This window comes from Chanos chanos, chromosome 4, assembly GCF_902362185.1.
Source record: "Chanos chanos chromosome 4, fChaCha1.1, whole genome shotgun sequence".
Lineage (NCBI taxonomy): Eukaryota > Metazoa > Chordata > Actinopteri > Gonorynchiformes > Chanidae > Chanos > Chanos chanos.
In genome coordinates this window covers 14,508,165-14,528,574 of record NC_044498.1, presented here as the reverse complement: position 1 = coordinate 14,528,574, position 20,410 = coordinate 14,508,165, and the positions used below count along the sequence as shown (strand labels likewise).

The window sequence follows — 20,410 nt, the reverse complement described above, 5'->3', positions numbered from 1 at the left end:
AGAACAAGCTCCTTGTCAAGTGAAAAGACAATGTATTGCTTTAAATGGATACCTGAGAAAAAATAAGGTGCACACAACCAAAAATCAAAACACTGTAAACGGTTCATTTAGCTCAAAAGCTTATTTTAAAAACCCTGGAACACTGACGTTTTCACACAAATTAACACTGTGACCTCTTTTTCTTTTCTTCCCTCAAGCTTCTGCGATACCCCTTTTCACAGAGCCACTTTTTTCTTTTTCCTTGCTTTTGAATAACCTCGTCCAAACCAACCACCCGTTATGGCTGCTCCCTCTGCTTGGCCTGTGGAGTCTTGCAAAGTGCTCTCCAATGCAGCAGGTGGTGCTATCATCCTCCGGGTGTAGCTGCGCTCCTCATCTGCTCTCAGAGCTGTGGCCATGCTGAAGATAGGATCCTCTGCTCTGTTAAATTGAACACATAGGAGACATAAAACGAATAACTACGATGTAATGAGTATTTGTTAGGAATATGTACTTGAATCTTAAGCGGGACTCTTGCCTGTTATATTTTGGGATTTGAATATCCAAATCCTCCATCAGAAGACGCATGACGTCATCGCATTTCCCATGAATTTTCAAAGTAGCAAAGTCGTCTTTTGGTGTCCACTGAAACAAAATAATTGTACACTCAGTATTCATTAAGTACACATACAACTAGCTGCTAACACTCAGGCAATGCAAAAAAAGAGGACTGTCAAACATTTCTTACGTGTAACTAACCTACCTGTAGGTTAACTATGTACAGCTTTGGTCTTCTGTTAGCTGGTCTGTTCATGCACCAGAGACACGCATATTTCTTCAGGACCTGACATTGAAAGAAAAAGCAAAGGAGATTCGAAAAAGAGACTTTTTTTTTTTTTGAGTTGTTCATTTGAGTCTTACTTCCTATTATCTGCTATTTTACCTTCAAACTAGAGCCCAGACAGAGTATAACATCAGCTTGTTCTGCAGCTTCGGCTGCTCCCTTCCAGTTCAGCGGCTGCTCCAAGGTGCCCCGCTCACCGAAATGCACGATGGTGTCCCTGAGCTCTCCGTTGCAGTGGCTACACTGACGCCCAGTCCCATGCCTGTGTAGTGCCGTGCGTTCTGTCACATCAAACAATCGGATATACTCTCGCACTGGGGAACAAGAGGTGCACACCTAGAGAGTACACAGAACAGCATTTATACGACAATTTAATACTTTTGCCAAAATCAAAATCAAACAAAGAAAAAAAAATGGCACCACCATTTTACTCTACTGACCAATTATTGAATCTCACACATGTAGTAGATAGAGACCTACCTCTATGAACATGTTCCCATGCAGTTCAGACAGGGCGTGTCTAGGTAGCCCACTGCGTAAATGAAGCCCATCACAGTTTTGTGAGACCACATGCTGTACCTGCCCACACAAAGATATAGTGTCACGTAAAATACAGTACACACATGTTATGTAATTACACATATTGTACGATAAGCCTACATCTATTGTCTTGTAAGAGCACTACCAAAAACTTTGCCAAGTTGCTGGTAAACTCTATTTAACCCATCCTTTCTCAGCTTACTGACCATGTTCTTCTTGTGCAGCATCCTGATACACATGTGTGTGAGAGTAGGTTCTGCTTCACTAAGGTCAGAGGTACTAAAAGGAGAGAGAGAGAGAGAGAGAGAGAGAGAGAGAACAAACCCTCACAGACATTAGTCATTAACCAACACAGTTTTAGGGTGTCAGTGCAAACTAAACACTCACAGTTACAAACAGTATGACAGATCTAACGATAGCCATGTCCTCACCTCACAGCACGACCTCTTTGCAGCTGGGTCCACACACCATTGGGACCACGATAGTCCGGTATGGATGCAGCCTGATGAGTATATTTTTTAAATGAAGCAAAATTCACCTAGTTTTAAATCCACAGTAGATACTGTTAGAGACAAGATGTTAGCCAAACTGATGTGTGTCAATGACAGAAATACCGTGCTGATGCCAGCTCCAGTATAGACGACAAGATGCCGCGCCTGGCGTACCGCCTCCGCTAGCTGCCTCACTTTTGCCCTGAACTCCTCAGCATCGTCAAACAGCTAAGGGGAAAGGCCATTGGGATTCGACAAGTTAGTATATGCGACGATGGGAAACCAAGTGAATGCAAATGATTATAATGAAGAAAAAACACACTTATAAGCAACTAAATTATTTATCTAACTTATTAAATAAATAAAAATCATACTCAAACAGACCTCCTCTTGTTTTCTTTTTAAGAGAGTTCTTCGGACCTGACGCTTGCAAAGCTCCTGCACAGTGTCCTGGTGACGCTGTAAGTTTGCCAAATCCTCCTCGGTCCGTTCGCTTTCTGACTTCTTTAAGATTCTTGAAACCTTAGCAAAAAGAAAGTCACAAAAACATACAGCATCGCTCCCTGTTTTTGCACAGAAACAACAACACCGAACATCATGCGAGCTCGCCGGCCGGGGCAGCTGGGCAATTTTCAATCGATTTATTGTGCCTGTGATGGTTTGTTGTACTAACCAATTTAAACGTTTGCCTCTGAGTCTCTCGCTGAAGTATTTTAGCCTTTTCAAGAGCTTTTCTCTCTGTTCGGACAGACACACCGGTGTTTGCCTGTTCCTCCATTCTTCCTGTTTACGTTAAGTAGTGTGAAAACGGTAGTAGTAGAAGACACAATGGTCTTAACAACAGACGTAACAACAGACTTTCAGAGTAAAAGTACACAACTCATCTCTCAGGGTACGTCTGAAATGACCACGTACTATAGCGTGAAGCTGATCAAATATCAGAGTTATCAGGGTTCAAAATATCGCTTAAAATCTAAGTTGGTAAGACAGCCCCCCCCCCCCCCATTTTAAAATGTGGATTTGGTAGTGTGTTTAATTTAACTACTACTGAACTGTTTATTCTTTTAATTTGTGTCTCGTAAAGTCAAAATCTTGATTTCGTATACGATTGTATGCTGCTGGTGGAAGAATTTCACTTCAAACAGTTCGATTATAAAACTTATTTGATAAACGTATACAAACTACAATACTGAAAATGCATTAATAAAATAAATATTTTTCACTTTTGTCCATTGTTGCTAGCTTCAAATAACAAAATTACTTTTAGTTACAAACCAGCTGCTCTTCTTAGCAATTATTTTGACACTAGGTGGGGAAAAGTCATCGTGTACTACAAATTTCACGATAAAAGTAGGATATTTCAGGATGCAGCGACAGCAGTGACAAATTATGTGAGTGTTCTGATTCTTCTGACAGCAGCTGTCGTTCGCTGCGGAGCAGTTACGGACACGGTTTATGTCTAAAACAGACGTTTTGTCCGATTGTTTCGATCGAGCAAAGTGATTTCCACAATGAACAGCTGCGCGTAACCTCGTTTCTGAGCCCCTTTATTTACATTTTTCTTCTGAACTGCGCATGCTTGAAGTTCCAAGATGGCGGCACACGTAAAACTTTGTTGTCTAGAACCATTTCCAATATATTTGCACCCGCTGAACGTCCTTGTACAAAAATTGCAATTCACTCATGTGTTCCCGAGTTGCACTGAATCGTCATATGTAATTGTGTTTTCCTCGAGGGACCTCCAGTCACCCTCAAAACGAGGTATTTTACTTTCAGCTCAATTGATGTCCGAAGAGGAAACACCTGTGTTTGCACCTTCTGTCATTCACAGTACATTGAGGGTTTATGTAAGCAGGTTGTTCCTCAGACACTACGGACTTGAACACGGCACACAAGGAATGGTTCGCTTTATATCTCCGCTACCTCTGAACAAGGTTGTTATTGGTGCGCGCACTCGACAAAGCTTCAAATGGGCTATCTCTGAAAAGTTCTCAAATGGTCTCTTAGTCCTGGCATCGTGTCAGAGGCAAACACTTTTGGCAAGGCAAGGAGATATACTGTTGTTACCTTATCATCCTTTATTGGGTGAAGATGCAGCTCAAGTGAATCAGTATCTGTCCGATTTAGTTGTGCTGGAGTGTAGTCCCGTTATGCAGGGGGTGATAACCATCAACACAAGCGTTGTGGTGTCAGACTGTAGGGACATTGGCTATCATCATGGCACAGTGGAACTGTCAAATAACAGTTTTAACTCTAGAAATGTGATCACCTCGTTATTTGCATCAGATTTTGCCCATTATGCTAACAGTCTAGGTTCTGGAAGTTCCTTGTTGAACAGTCAGTTGCTTGACCATACTGATTTTTCTGCTCTCCTGGAAGCACTTGAATGCAGACTTGAGATCAGGGTCATTGATTTGTCTAGTTTTCACAGACAGGGAAAAATTTCAACAAACCAGGAAGGTCTGGTGGACGTGGATAGCACTATTTTTGTGAATAAGAATCTGCTACTGAAACTGGGATTATTTAATGGGGAATGGGTCAAAACATCTGTGCTGAGTTTTCCTTCTGAAAAGGCAAAAATACCCACAAAGGAAGATCTGGCCCAAAGTCTAGGGCAGGCAGAGAACAAATGTGCAGACAGGGGTTCAACCAAAACCAGGGGATGTGTTCACCGTGCCTCAGTTGTGGTGTTTGACCTCTCCAAGTCTGGAGACGTGGATCTTCAGGACAGTGTGGGCTTCATCTCTCCTGTTCACTGGTTCAACTTATCTAGCGGTGAACCAGCGCTCATTGGCAACAAAGTGGTCAAGATCAAGGTTAGGGAGTCTTACAAAAGTAAGTCCTTTCAGCTTATTTAAATTATAAATGAGTGCAATGAACCATGGTTTGTGTTTCATGCTGGAATTTTTGCAGAGGTGGAATAAGCCACCGACTCAAATAAAGTTACAGCTCTCAGAGAGTGCATCCCGCTCTGCTGCCCCGGCATTTGCCAAAGAGCTCCACATTGAGGCAGTCATATCACCTGACTACAACTCCCATGGGCCTTTTGACAGCATCCTCTATAAACACTTCGGTACTGCAAGGTACTGAATCTGACCTTGTTTTGAAACTATTATTTGAAAATATTGTTTTTCTTCTCTGCACCCCTCTTTCCACATTATACTGATATGTTCATTGACACTACTTGTGTCCAGATCTGAAACAGCACAAATGAGACAGGTTTGTTTCCTGTTTTGTAGGCTTGTCAAACAAAGTTATGTATTGGCCATTCCAACACTTGGCCATCCTGAGATTTTTGAGAACAACTCAGAAAGCATCCCCAGGTATTTTTCATCGTTGACATCAATAAAAATTTCCACAAATATATGTCACAATCATAATTCTGTTAAACAATGATCTGTTGATAGTTCCCTAACTTCAGGTTTTCCTTTCTCTGTATTCCGCTGCTGGTACGTGTAGGTGGCCAGTTTTGTATTTCAAAGTGAAGAGGGTCTGTGGCTTTTCTCCAGAGGAGGGGGAGACAGGTCCCTATCTAGCAGATACAGAGCATACCTCTCTCTACATGGTAAGGAAAAATTCTGTTACATTCATATCATGATACCATACCTCAAGCAAAGTACTGCGGTGATTCTCAGCAAGCTTTTTTTTTTTAAATGGTTAATTTATTCAAATGAAAAACAAGACACATTTTAAAGCCAGTGATTGACTACTGTGTATTGGTTTGATTGACTATGTAGGTAATCCTCCTAGTGCAGACCTATTACATGTGTAATTCCCCAATGTTTTTCATCTGTGTAGATGGCTGGAAACTTGTTTCAGTTCTACTGTTGTAAGTACATCAGGGAAAAGCTGAACTGCATTATATGTGGTTGGATCAATTCATTTTCTCTTTGTCCTCAGGAAAGCTGCACCAATAGCACAGTTCCATGGCTTTTTACAAGTGAAGGTTCATCATCATTCTGGACGAGCTTGTCCCCTCCTGGGCTCTCTAGCACCGTGGACCAACTGATCACAGCTATTCAGCCCCATCTGAATGAGAGGTCAGCGTCTCTCTGTAAAATTTTCGTAAGAGACCCTTTGTTGGATTGCAGCCTTGAAGCTGCCTTTGCTTGTATTCTAAACTTCTCAGCAGACTTTATGTGGTGTGTTATAATCTGAATGGGTTTTGCAGATGGAATATTGCCACGTATTGACTGCTGGTTAATATTGGTTAATATTGCTGCATATTGACTGCTGGCTGTCTTTTTAAGCTCTGCTGCACTCAGGAACGGTTGCACCGTTCTGCTCCTCGGCCCAGGTGGAAGCGGCAAAGTCACTGTTGTCAAGGCGGCTTGTAGGAGGTTGCACCTGCATTTAATGAAGGTATCCTCAGCGTCTTCAATTCTTGCAACTGAGCCACAGAAACAAAACACTATAGTTGTGTCCACCAATGATCACTACAGTTGCTCCGTAAGCTGTGGTGTGCATCACTGTTGAACGGGAGATTTATTAAGTCTTTATTGTGTCACATCTCTGCAGGTGTTTGTTGTTTGCTCATATATGCAGATTTAATATTTAATTTTAGCAGCAACAAGCCACTGTCACTCAGTGGTTTAAGGATCCACATTTATGCTATTTGTAGATCTTTTTCTTCCTTTTCTTTGCCATATGGCACAAATCCATCAATTACACATGTATTACGCTCATCTAAGGTACTCACTTAGTAATCCTTTTAACTGGTCAGGTCCTGTAGCGTCACTTTAGTGACTGACTGGCTTTACCCTCCTGTTTTGAAGGTGGACTGTGTGACGCTGTGTGCAGACACTGCAGCTGCCTGTGAGGTGAAGATGAAGACAGCCTTCCAAAGAGCAGAGCTCCACCGTCCGTGCCTTCTGTTGCTAAGGAACCTGCAATTACTCGGACAGCCACGGGATGGCACTGAGGTTGACTCCAGGGTGGTGGCTGCCCTCTGTCAGCTCATAACCACCACCCCTTCCAGGCAAGAGAATATTTTCTTCCCCTACTGTCAAAAGTGTCCTAGACTTTTGAATTGCAATTATTCTTTTGTAGCGCTACAACTAGATGTAGTGCAGGCGTACTACGTATGATGTGTCTACAAAAGAAGTACTTGCTATAACACCAGATATAATTATTTTTCATTAAAGCCTTTCAACAAGCAACTAAGTAATATGGTTAATATGTCATTTTGATCAGTAATTGTGCAGATTCATGGACTCCATAATCGCTGCCATACAAACCTAGGCTGGAATGGAGCTATGTCTCGTTAGATTTTATTCACAGAGCATCAGTAAAAAGACTGATCTCTTCCCTCTTCTCTCATCAGCGTAACGGTGGTGGCAGCTCTGAGCAGCCCACAGGAGCTGTCATCAGATTTGATGGCAGCGTTTGTGCACCAGGTGGAGTTAGAGAGTCTCTCTGAGGAGCAGAGAAGAGCCATGCTGTCCTGCCTTAGTGATGGTCTCTCCTTGGGGAAGGATGTCAACCTGAGCAAGCTCGCAAAACAGACGGCCGTAAGACTGCACACTACTGCCGCTTGTTTAATTTAAGAGGTTAACGTTACATTTAGGCATTGTGCAGACACCATGATCTGTCCAAAGTGACTTGCAAAAGAGCATAGCAAACAGGCTTAAATCTGAGAACACAAATCTGAGAACACAAAAGCTAGTACCAAGAGCTGCTCCAAAGACCGTGTATGGTTTTAGTATTTTGCTGAGTCTTTTTTTTCTAATACACACCTTTTGTCTTGAAATAAAGACAAGTAAACTTAGTGGTTAAGAGGTTAGAAAAATTTGAAAAAGCTGAGTTTTCAGGTGTTTTGGAATGTGCTCAATGTGTCTGAGTAACTGATAGGTCGACTCAGGAACACCTTTTTGTTTATAGAAAGACAGCTATTGAGATATCTCATGTGCAGTAGGACGGTTCTTGCTAAAATACCCGTATGCGAGCCAATGGAGGGCAGAGCTCTCTGTTAGTATTTAGAAACGCTGGGAGAATATAAAAGAAGAGAAAGGTGGTAGAGATCAGAATCCTGTGCAGAAGCCAAAAACTGTTTGTAAGGATAAAATTCAGCTCACTGATACTTTGCTGAGTGTCTGGACGGACATGTGCTCACTTTCAGACATTCTGCCCTTAGGGACCTGGCTGAGTCGAACTGTTAATGTCTTTGTCTGTCTCACTCAGGGCTTCCTTTTGGGGGACCTGTGTGCACTACTCATCAATGCTGGTAAAGCGGCTCAGAGACGGCTGCTGAAGACGTGGTCAGTGTTTTCATCTTAACTATATCACTCATCCATTACATTTTAAGGTCGAAGATTACGTTCGGCATTCTTGTGCTTTAGTGAGTGTTTATATCTTGACTTCTTCTCTTTTGAGAGTGCTATATTTTTTTTTATCTGTGAACATCTTTAAAGGAAGCTATCTGTACTTCAGTTTTCCAGACGGGGTGGGTATACAGGAGGAAGAGGACCTGTGTGCATCAGGGGTGACCATTACAGCAGAGGACTTCACCAGGGCGATGGACACCCTGCAGGAAGCCCACTCACAGGCCATCGGAGCCCCAAAGGTACGGGCATCCTCTGAACGATGAACCCGGGAGAAGTGTTAGGTTTAGAAATGTAAGAGCTTATAATCTAACAGCAGTTTTGAAGTGCACAAGAATACATGAAAAGCCTAAGGCATTCAGCTATGGAACACGTGAATCAGCATAATCTAAAGAATAGCTCTCTCAGCAGTTAGTCTTGGATTGTTTTAATAAATTAACTCCAAATGTAAACATGTGGAAGGAGCAACATCATTTTCCATTTTTGCGATAACATTGCAGTCAAGGACTTTGCTCGACAGTGCCTGATCTTAGCATCGGTCCAGAATGCAGAAACTGTTCAGCTCTCTGATGAGCAGATTTACTCAGCAGTTACAGTCCATCCTCTGCTGTGTTATAGATTCCATCAGTGAGGTGGCAGGATGTTGGAGGTCTCCAGCAGGTGAAGAAAGAGATCCTGGACACCATTCAGCTTCCTCTGGAGCATCCAGAGCTGCTCTCTCTTGGCCTCCGTCGCTCTGGCTTGTTGCTCTATGGACCACCGGGCACTGGGAAGACCCTCCTGGCCAAAGCCGTGGCCACAGAGTGCTCCATGACTTTCCTCAGGTAGACTAGCTCTGGCAACAAGCATACAGACAAAAGTACTCTTTGCACTGAGCCCCTGTTACAAGCACTTCTGTCCTGCTTTGTAAAATGAGAAAAGAGGAATCAGACTAAAACAGCATTGTCTTGCTTTCAGTGTCAAAGGCCCAGAGCTCATCAACATGTACGTTGGCCAAAGTGAGGAAAACGTCAGAGATGGTAAGAACAAAATTAGAACAAAATATCTCACTTACTATGGTATTGAACAGTTGGGTTTTGTTTTTCAAACAGCTGAGCAATTTTCCTCATGAATTTGTTTTACAACCTCCATCTTCCCTCTTATTCTCTTAATCTTTTTGCACCCGCTTTTTTTCTTCATCAGTATTTTCAAAAGCCCGGGCTGCTGCTCCTTGTATAATCTTCTTTGATGAACTGGACTCTTTGGCTCCTAACAGGGGCAATAGTGGAGACTCTGGTGGAGTGATGGACAGGTGAATTATTCTTAGAGAGTGATCAAAGGGCAGACAAGGCTACTGCCACACAATAATTTATAATGGGATTTCCTATTGTTGACCTCTATCTCTAAAATCTTCCTATTTATAAATTTAATAGCTCCAATCAGCTAATAGCTCAAATTTTTTTATTTCCATCTCTGTCTCTGACACTCCAAGGGTTGTCTCTCAGCTCCTTGCTGAACTGGATGGGCTTCACTCTTCTGGTGACGTGTTTGTCATTGGAGCTACCAACCGCCCAGACTTGCTTGACCAATCATTGCTCAGACCTGGCCGGTGAGAACATAGTTGATTACTTCTCTAACCTCAAAGTGATTTTGGTTGTTTCTCACCTGTCAAAGCAAATCTTGGTTGTTCTGACCAATACTCAGTTTTAAAAATCTGAATGAACAACCATTTTGTTGTAGATTCGACAAGCTGGTCTACGTTGGGATTAACGAAGACAGGGAATCCCAGCTGCAGGTCCTAAAGGCAATCGTAAGAAAGTAAGAAATCGTTCATGGATAGCCTCTAGTCGCTGTCCCAGTGATCTTGTGTTTTAAGTGGAGCTTTTGAACTTTAATGGTCTGTTTGTGCAGGTTTAAAGTCGACCCCAGTGTTAGTCTATCAGATGTGGTGGAACGTTGCCCTGCTCAGCTAACCGGAGCAGACATGTACGCTCTCTGCTCCGACGCCATGATGTCGGCGATCAAGAGGAAGATAACATCTGTCAGTGAAGGTCTGTCATTCAGATGCTCCAGCTGCAACGACATACTTGAGATCTGACTCAGTTTTAAACTGCAGATGAAACTACTTTCTCTAGGAGATTTTCAGCAAGAAAAATTCCCCAAGAAGTTGTTCCTCTTTCAAGATACCAGTGCAATAATATTCCCCTGTTCTATTTTCTGCTCTCAACAGATAACAAGGTTCACCTGCCGCACACACTGACATCAAAATGTCAGCTGTTGGTTCTGTCATGAACCGCCAGCTGACATTTTTCATATCACATAATTATGATTTTCATGAATTGGTCAATGGACAAGAGATTGAGGTGTCGAGTACATGTCATTTGTGTCTGCAATGTACTGATACATTTGACCTTTTTGTTTCCAGTAATTTAATGATATTTGTGGGCTCCAGACAAGACAGTATATAATAGCCATACACCTGATTTCAAAAACTTTTACTTCAGTAAAGATATTATACAGTGAATTAAATCCGTTTCACAAAATAATTTTGTTTCTACATCATATTTTGGAATACACCGGAAGTAGTGTCTCTTCAATAAGAATTTCCTCATAAAATCTAGAGCAAACCATTCTGTGAAAGTGTAGAACAGCACTCTCACGACTCTTCCCATTTACTTTCACTTCATCCTTTCGTTCTATCACACTATCTTCTCCATCTTAATAATTCTCTCGCTCTCACCCCTTTGCTTTCTCTCACTCTTACTTTATATGTCTCTCTCTTTCTCTCTATCTTGCAGGTCTGGAGTCTGAAGATAGTGAGCTGACCTTGTGTGCGGAGGACTTTTGGCAGGCCCTGGAGGTGCTACAGCCCTCTGTGACAGAGCAGGAGCTACTGAAATACAAACTCATCCAGCAGAAATTCACAACAAAGTAACACTACCAACCAGAATGCTGCCAGCCGCTACTCAGTATCAAAGTTAACCTCCATTCTGTTTCAGCTCCGGTGCAGGTTAGAACTGCCTGTCCTTTCTGCTGGTCTTTTTTACAGTTGATTTGGAATTGCTATAGAATGAATTACTAATCCTGCCTAACTCCTCACATTCCAAAACAGACCACTGTCAAACAGGTCAATTTAAATTTTTCTTCTTTATGTTCACTGAAGGATCCTTCAGAAGTAGTCATAAGTAATGCAGTTATCTGAATTGGGCCCTTTAAAATGTGTGTGTGTGTGTGTGTGTGTGTTTTTTTTTTTGAGTCTTTTTAACCAGTACATCAACCAAACACGTCTTGTCCAGTAGCCCATATGGAAATTGCCCAGTTCTAAAGTCAGTTTTGACATTGTTCGCCTCACAAAGACATATCAAAATATCTGCATATCACCCAGACTTGGCAAAATATACATCCATCAAACATGCATTCCTTAACCACTGCAAAAAAACATTTTATATGCATTTTTGACCCTGCTATTACAAAATGATTCATGAATTTGCTACATCTAATTAATGTAATGGTACAGTTCATTTCATTTTACAAATCATCATGCTGTAATAACTGGCCTCAAACGTTATATCCATGGGTAGAACAAATCCAGTGATACAACGGACCCAGTCAAGCATTTCTCCCTTTTCATTATATGTACAGTGTAACTGTGTTTTGGTGACACTTTATATTAAGTGATAAAATGTACTGAATAGGTACATTTATGATTTATGTGATTTTTTTAATTTGCCATGCAAAATATTAATTAAGTACATATTGTACCTTCAAGGTTAAGATTTAATGTTTAGAATCGGAGAAGAGAACAATGAAAAGCAATGTTCCTTTTAGAATTTGTTCTCCAAAAATGATGCTTTTTGGTCTCCCATAGTTATGTTTCCAAAACATAACTATAACAAAGGACAAAAGCGGACAACTTAATATAAAGTGTTACCTTATTTATTGGAAATATTACTCCTTATGTAAAACCAAAATATTGATGGGAATGTAAACATATCTGATTCTTTTAATGAATCTAGGTGCCTGCCATCACATGGTAGCTAAAAAAGCAAAAAAAGACAAGATGAATACATAGGACAGGATTGGAATTAAAGAGAGTGTAAAATTTCTTATGTAAACTTTAAAGTTGTGCAAGCTTTTTTTAGCCAATGAATGGTGCTTCTTGTGTTTTCAGATGCACTGTTCTAAAATCAGCTTAGAAATATGATCCAGTCACATTAGCATCGTGACTGAAACAGTTCAGAAATGTTCAGATCACTCTGACGCAGTGTTGACACAGTTGCTTATGCAATACTACCAAACTAGACTCTTAATCCAAAATGAATGCCTTTTAATAAAAAGATGCTTTCACACATCATCTGTCTATATTTTTTTCACTTTTATCCTGCTGTCATAAAGCATACATAACAGGGGCATAAACATGGTATTATACCAGCCATTTGTGAATGAAAGTTGTGTTCTTTGGCTTAATCCTACTAGGAAACATTCATCTGTATAATACTTATATTTATGCTACCAAAATAGCATGAACTAGCTTATTGAATTTTGTCATGAAGTCATATAAACATTCATGACCGGTTTATAACACTGCTATGGTATTATGATGGGTATGAAGTATTGCTAAGTTGACAACACCTGTTTGCTTCTGCCCACCATGTCCATCTGTTGTTCTCAGGTTTACCAATAGTAAGTCAGGTTTATTGAAAAAAGGGACAGGATTGGCTGACATGGCCACGACAGTCTTTTGACTGAAGGCTCATTACACCTATGTTGTCACTCTGTTGTTTACCTCATTAACTTGGCTAATTGCCACTGTTTTTCTTTTTCTTTTTCTTTTGCCCTTCAGCATAGTCACTTGGAACAGTTCAGAGGTTCAAACCAGATATGACCAGAGAACACAGGAATAGAAAGCATTTTGTTCAACCAAATGTCTGTCACTTAAATGTAAAATAATATACAGTCACACTCAGTGTAGGATAATGAACCATAACAAATGTGTATTTTTGAAGAGAAAGGATGTACAAATCGCCATGTGGGGACTGGGTTTGGATCCAAACTTAGTCAGGTGGCCTGGACCTCTGTGGAAGATCTCTTGTTTTCACAACAAACTTTAGACCCCGCTTGATTTGATTTATAGTTCGTTGCTTTGACAGAGACTGAAAATGTACTTCTTCCATGTCATGGTCTTCTTCCATATCTAATGAAGGCAGGGACACTTGCAGTGTCAAGGGCTCAGGTGAAATGTGGCATTCGATTGCAGGTTCTGCAAAACAAGTGGTGGTGGAGTTTAAGGTTTTTTCTTTCTTTTTCTTTTTTTTGATTATTGAACGAGAGACTTAACTGTATAGTATTAGAATGAGAAATCTTCTTCCCTGGTATAGTGGCATTTACATCCTTTCAGTATTTGCAATTTGTGTTTTTCTTTCTTTTGTCATATCTGCAGGTACTATTGACATTTGACTAATTCACAGTTATTAAGCAAAACATTCTGTCAGATACAGCAAAATTTCAAATCGGTGCAACAGACATCCGCATTATCGGACATTCAACATGCAATCTAGCTATGAATTACAGTTTAAGGTACATATTATCTAATGCAAGCCAGTATTGAAGGCTGGGATAAAAATGTATACGAATAGAAACATAAAGAGGTCACTCATATCATCTACTTAAATGGCAAATCCAGGATTCTTGGTGCCGTACTCTGCTTAAGTACCTTGCTCACACAGTACATCCGTGTTAAATCTTGCAGATTACACATAGGACATGTCGGTTCGAAATCTCACAGGCTGTTCTCTTATACTCTGTTTCTTGAAGGTTGTTGGCTTTGGTTTTTGAATGAGAGTTCGTTCTTCCATGCAACAATAGCCATATTTACCGCTTACGTGGCCTTTGCTACTTTTGTGCGCTTCATCCTTTTCCTCCGCATAAGGGTGACCTGAGGTCTCTTCAAGCCCGCGATGAGCAGCAGCAGTCTGGGACGGGACTTGGTGAGCCAGCTTCTCAGTAGCGTCCCCTTGGGAAACCTGGAACAGTGGAAGGAGGGTGATTTTGATGTTCCCGTGGCATTTACTAGGGTTTAGTTAGCCATGACTGAATGGACTTAATTTCAAAAAAGTTTTACATTCCTGATTCCATGTCCAAGTACATGCATCAAGATTTCCTAAGACATTATGTCATTATAGTTACTATGTTTTTAGGCAATACTCTCTTATGCTTGACTAGTTATATGTTTATTTGTACTGTTGTCCATTGATAATTTAAGTGTAGATTATTGCAAAAACAAATTTCCAAAGAATTTAACTAAGTTCACAAGCGTAAAATCCTTACATCATATGTAAGAATTTTATGGATCACATTATACGCACTTTCAGTGAGGAAAGATTAAGTGTTTTTTTAGCGTGTTTAGCCTTTGTTTTAGTTACTTTTTTCTTAATGATAGATTTGTGCACCAGTTGGAAACAATTTACCAGTAAATTACACTGGACACATGATCCACAGTTTGAAGTATTTTTATCTTTAGTTCAATGTTCATTTGCTTTTAAAATCAGATATGAAGAGCTACCTCAGAGCTATGTTTTCGTGACATTACTCTGTTGTTTCTATTATGTAAGATGATAAAGAATGCCTGAACACATCCGTAACTGTCATACCAATCAAAACCAAAAACACCAAATGGTGAATATTCCAACAAATGTTATTTATTCATGCATTTTTTTTCCTAGTCAGTGTTACTTTGACCAGTATCGGGGTCTCTACAATATACTCACTGCTGCAATTTTTCATAGTTTTTTGTTTGTTTGGGTTTTTTTTGGCTGTGCTCATCTTGGTAATTCTTTTTTTACAGGAGTTGAACGGTCTTTAATCTTGCAATAAATTAGCTGTTTTCCATCTTTACAATTCGATGCAATGTTGAACACTACTCATTTCTAGCTGTGATTTCTTATAAATAAATATCATTCTGTTTCCTGAATCCGCTATGTCCATCTTTTTCCATACTGAACTTTAGTCAAAGTAGGTTAGATCATTCTAGTATAAAAATAGTCATTCACAGCAACCTTGACTATTACTATTGTAATCTTAAAAGGTTGGTATTATGTATAGAATAAAGAACCAAATAAGGAATTTTTTTTTTTTTTAAGGTACGGGGGTTGAGAACTAGAGAGCTTCTTCTGAGATGTCTGCAGAGGTCACAACGAAAACATACAAACCATGTATCGTAGATTTAAATCCATAAATCCAAACACATATAAAACATTACATGCAAAATACATGAAATACGGAATCATTATAGACAGAAATCAACCATCTCACCATGTAGAGAGCATCACACACACAACCATTTAAGAGCATTTAACTAATAGGTTCCTGCATTTTAGCTAAACGGTACGCGTTCATGTTCTGTTACATTTCAAAAACCATCTGCAGCACAGCGTGCCATGAGTTTCCCTTTGCTTCCTGTTGCAGATACAGTGCAGGGAGAGCGGAGCACGACCTCCCTCTGTTTCGTCTAGTTGAACCTATGATGAGATGCACATTGACAAGTGACTGGTACACAGGGGACACATTTGACCACATTTCAAGCTTACTTGGTTTGATCAAAAAGCTTGTCCCACCTCGTATACGTGCACCTCATACATTTGGCTGTCCCAGACCGCACTGCTCACCAAATGTGTGATGTAACACAAATTATTGACATATTCCTTCTCCCCCAGCTGCCTACAGTTTAAACGCCTGAAACTGCATTAGACAGTCACTATATATTTCCTCATATTTTGAAGCTCAGCCCGTTGTAACATAGTTCACTGCCCGATTAAAAGAACTCTGTTTCGAGTTTATTTACAGCATAGATGCAACTTTTCACATACTGATTGTAATCATTTCTCTCTTCTGCTCAGTTGTAAATAAGAACAATTTAAACCACAGAAATCCTCTGCATGATCTCATAAAATAACAGATTTAATGTCCTTCTCACCGTTACTTTTTTCACCCTGAACAAAAGTAGTTTGGTTTTGAATTTGTTTTTTACCAGAGACAGGAAACTTTCTGTCCCCTTTTAGGAACAATATCCAACAACCTTTTTACAACTTTTCCTTAAGGTTCTCACTTGCGTCTTCCATTCCTCTTCTCCTCCCTCTGTATATTGCTCACTCAACACACATCACATGGTCTGCCAGATTTATATAGATAAATCTGCTCAGAAACTTCACTGATACACACAGTGACAAAATTTCCCTTAATAACCACTCACACTTGGACCTGTTCCATAACGTACGCCAGAAAAAAACAGAACAGTACCTCAACCAGTAACACTCCTCACCGAAGCACCATAGCAACAATTTTAGCCTCCTGAATAGCGGCACCTTCAGACACCAAGCTTACATTCTTTGCTACACGCACTCTGGCAGAACAGGTAACGGTCTGTGATGCGATCCTGCTCTTTTATATATGTACGACCTCTCTCAGCCCCACTAAGTTCTGACTGCTGAGCACCATGGAAAATATAAAACCTTCAATTGTTTAACTTTTGCTGGTCGAGCACGGTTAAACTGGCCAGAGAGAGATCTAGCAATGTTTAGATGTGGTAGGGCCTTGCTGTAGCCATTGTTGTGTGTCCACAGGGCTTGATGTTAAATGTAGCGAGAGCAACATTGTTTGTTTTGTGGCCTTGTTTTTTTTTTCTTTTTTTCTTTTTTTTTTTTCCTGCCCTTCCTTTGATAAGTTCCATGGGCGTTGGGGGAGTGGCAATATGAGGTCAGGGAAGTCTGCCCTGTTCTGTTTTCTCCTTAAGAAATTTGGTGTTTATGTGGCTTTGAGGCACATTTAAATTTCTTTCTCATCATATTTTCTGCCATGCATTCCAGATGAACGAGCTGGGTGTCTCCAGATGTCCACAACAGATGGTCAGCTACAAATTTGGAAGCTTGAAGAGGTCCAGACTGGAGTGACTTGCTTGAGCTGCCTTGACCAGTAATGTTTGTCCTTTTGTGTCATTTTCCATTTCTTCAAATTTCCTTAAGTCTTCGAGTTAACACCTTTTTGGAATTGGTCCAGTTCAAAATACACACACACACACACACACAAAAAAACATGTGCATGTTGTGCCCAGTTTGATTTGACAAAAGTAGCTGAAATGCCAAATCCAAACTTTTTTTCAAGTATTTGTAATGTTTGTTTGCTTCAGTTTTATGATTTGTGTTCTACAGTTATTTCTCTGAGATCTCAAATGTAATCCATCCTCAGGGTTTTTTTTTTTAATGTCTGACTATGGCTGAAATACAATATGTGTCAGATATCACAGAAGATTAAAAAAGATAAAACCAGAGGAGCCAGTCCCGTGTCAGTATGTAACCTCATCTGGACCTTTTGAACCTGATGTGTAGCCATATGTTACTGACCGGTCATAGAAGTCCCTTGAGTCAGGTGAGTCAGGTAACTTTGGCATGCCTCTCCCCCGTCCACCCTGCAGTAACTAGCAAGAGGAGCTCACTCTTAGTGTCTGTGTAAAGATCTTCTCCTTTACCAGATATGCTAGACTGCCAAGTGTTCTTCGCAACAAAGACCAGCTGTAGCCCCATCATGATTATCATCACCATAAAATTCACTGCCAAAATATCTTCATATTTGGACTTTGTTATAATCTCTGTAAGGCTGCTATGTTGTACTGCTATGAAACAAAAAGAAAGCTGTATAATTCAAAAGCCTGTAACCCCCCTCAGAAATGGAAAGACATGTTAATACAAAATGACCTTCCAGTAAAAACTTTCCACAAAACATTTAACACCACAAAAACATTTACACCACTCTTTGCCCTTCATTTAAACAAAATGTCACTGAGAGTGTTCTCAACATTTTCTTAAACAAATCAGTTACTCATACAGGTCTATTAACACGAAACCTCTCTTCTAATAAGAATTCACACTCAATTAATCTTTATGCTGAACTAATTTCTTTCTCAGAGTTGGTAAATGTCTAATTATCTTTAAAGCCCTATGAGAAACAGTAAACGGAGAGCAGTCCTTACCAATTGACCCCACACATTTGTTAGGTTATGCCCCCTGCGTACCTGCAAAGGCACATATATGATCCTAATGGAGTTTTTTACTCTCACACTAGAAAGTTCAACCAGGATGGAAAAAACAAATCTGCTAAATAATAGGAGGCCATGAACTCCATGGGCCTGTGTGGGGAGGGGGTCTTTAAAAAGGAGGGTCCACTCAGCACTTCTCAGTGCAAGAGACAACGGATGATCCCAGCCCCACAACCAATCAGGTGGCCCCCTTGCCCTGTTACCATGACATCCGGCACTTTACGAATATAAAAAGCACAACTACATTGACAATGCTGAAAGAGGTCAGCCAAACTGCCATACCCCACTACACTTGACAAATAATGTCTTTTGACTGGCAAAGTACGTCTTCAGAATCTGCCTTGTCCTGCTTACGTGTGCATCAGGATTTACATCTGTTTTTGGGGTGGGGGGGGTTTTGTGCTGTAGAACGTTGACATTGGATCTGGAAATTGTTACCAAAAACGTATATATTGCAAAAAATATGTTGCCACTGATTTTCTTCATATGATGTGAAATATAAATATGTTCAGATTCAAATGCAGGCCAAGCTATTTACATAATTTTATAAGTAGCGTCTTTTCAAGTTTCACACGTGGTCAATAGTCCACAAAAAACACTGTATACCGTTACGTACGAATGCTTTCAGGCTTGTCACCCTCCTGAGGGAACTCAGAAAGCTGTGATTGATTGTAGTGTCTCCTATAACTCTGTAGGGGGAAGTATGGCACCACTTCGAACATAATGAGATGCTCAAGACTGAGGAAGAGGCGGTGACAAAATGTGTCTTCCAACCGCAATGCACAAGGGGGCTTTGTGTAAAGTACTGCGGAGATTTCCTTGGGAGTGAGAATGTGGGGGTGGAGGGGGGTGGGGGAACATAAGGGATCCCTGGCACTGCATTGCAGATCAGCAAATGAGAGGAGAGGAAGGAGGAGACTGCTGGGCACTGTGGAGACACAGGGGATGGTTTTGGCTGAGGAGGGATTTACCGTGGTATTCCCTCATGTGTGTCCGCAGAGTAACAAAGATTCGCCCCGAGGATACGTTTAAAGGTTAGTTTAAAGGCTACGCCTTATGTGTCACTACAAAATGCACTATTTGCAAATTTCTTTTAAGGTATGTATAAAAAAATTTAAAAAAAGGGCCTTTCACCCAAGGGCACATATAAAAATGAAAATTTCACAGCTCAAAAACTTTACATTGGGATATAGTTTGGCGGTCCATTGCTTTCATAAATATGGATTTATGTTTGATTTCACAGGGGGCAGTGTTATTCTGTTTTCAAGTCAAAAAAGTAGCAGTTTTAAATGTCCTTCTCCTATGTGGGTTCACCATGAATCTTAATTAAACTCTATGTGAATACTGATTACTGTTTTACTTTGCTGAAATGTAATTAAAGGACCTGTAAGACAGCTATAATTGAAGAGGGAGACACAGGTGATTAAAGTGAGAGTTGATGTCTCTTGCTAATCAAATATCAGGCTGAGAATACTCAGAGATGAGAGTGGCTCTGTGGCTTTAATCTGATTACGGAGCCCATACAAGAAAATAGACCTCTTTAATTACTGCAGAGTGAAGGAGGCTCCTCCGTTATGCCAAAAGGAACCTTACACATAGTCTTAGCGGGATTATGGTTTAGATAAAGTAAAGTTGTGCATTATTACTTCACTATAAAATATAATACGCCATTGTTTCCTCAAAGGTAAAGGACAGGCTGGCTGTTGCCAACAGCAGTAGAATTTCCATACATGTTCATACTGAAGTCTTTTGAAATATTTTTTAAAAAAACATTTTTAACAGAACCATTATGTGACATATTAAAGAATAATATCTCAGTTTTGTGTGAAGCAAATGGCTAATTTCTGCATAATATCTTTCATTAATATCTTTTAATAATAATCTTTCACTGTTATTGCTTATTATTTGTTTGTTTATTTTACTATGACTCTAAATAAAACTGGAGGTCACAATACATATGAGCAAAGTTCAAAAAACTTCAAAAATGAATTTATATGTATGTATACCATCATGTGATTTTCAGTTTCAGCTTTCAGTTGACATTATACATAGGCTACTCATAGTTTGTGTATGGAATAAATGTAAAATAATTCAATAATAACAATTGTTCTGTAGTAGAAAATGGTTTAATATGATTGATATTTAACACATTTTCCTAGAACTCTCGTTG

At 40.1% G+C, this 20,410-nt stretch overlaps 2 protein-coding genes across 2 annotated transcripts; one reads left to right on the top strand and one right to left on the bottom strand.

Moving 5' to 3' along the window:
* Positions 1 to 215: 215 nt before the first annotated feature.
* On the bottom strand, positions 216 to 2,632 carry sirt7 (sirtuin 7). Its single transcript, XM_030772097.1, has 10 exons — positions 2,528 to 2,632; positions 2,239 to 2,376; positions 1,978 to 2,082; positions 1,795 to 1,865; positions 1,570 to 1,642; positions 1,304 to 1,402; positions 923 to 1,159; positions 743 to 823; positions 518 to 624; positions 216 to 420 (listed from the first exon to the last, which is right to left on the bottom strand). Exons 1-10 carry the CDS (start codon positions 2,630 to 2,632, stop codon positions 216 to 218), a joined length of 1,221 nt encoding a protein of 406 aa, XP_030627957.1.
* Positions 2,633 to 3,446: 814 nt separating this feature from the next.
* pex6 (peroxisomal biogenesis factor 6) lies at positions 3,447 to 11,252 on the top strand. The gene is made up of 17 exons (XM_030771562.1): positions 3,447 to 4,670; positions 4,768 to 4,937; positions 5,094 to 5,177; positions 5,314 to 5,419; positions 5,755 to 5,894; positions 6,105 to 6,216; positions 6,630 to 6,832; positions 7,178 to 7,364; positions 8,035 to 8,111; positions 8,284 to 8,416; positions 8,793 to 8,998; positions 9,132 to 9,193; positions 9,357 to 9,465; positions 9,646 to 9,762; positions 9,894 to 9,971; positions 10,065 to 10,204; positions 10,952 to 11,252. Exons 1-17 carry the CDS (start codon positions 3,447 to 3,449, stop codon positions 11,086 to 11,088), a joined length of 3,285 nt encoding a protein of 1,094 aa, XP_030627422.1. The 3' UTR covers positions 11,089 to 11,252.
* Positions 11,253 to 20,410: the final 9,158 nt, after the last annotated feature.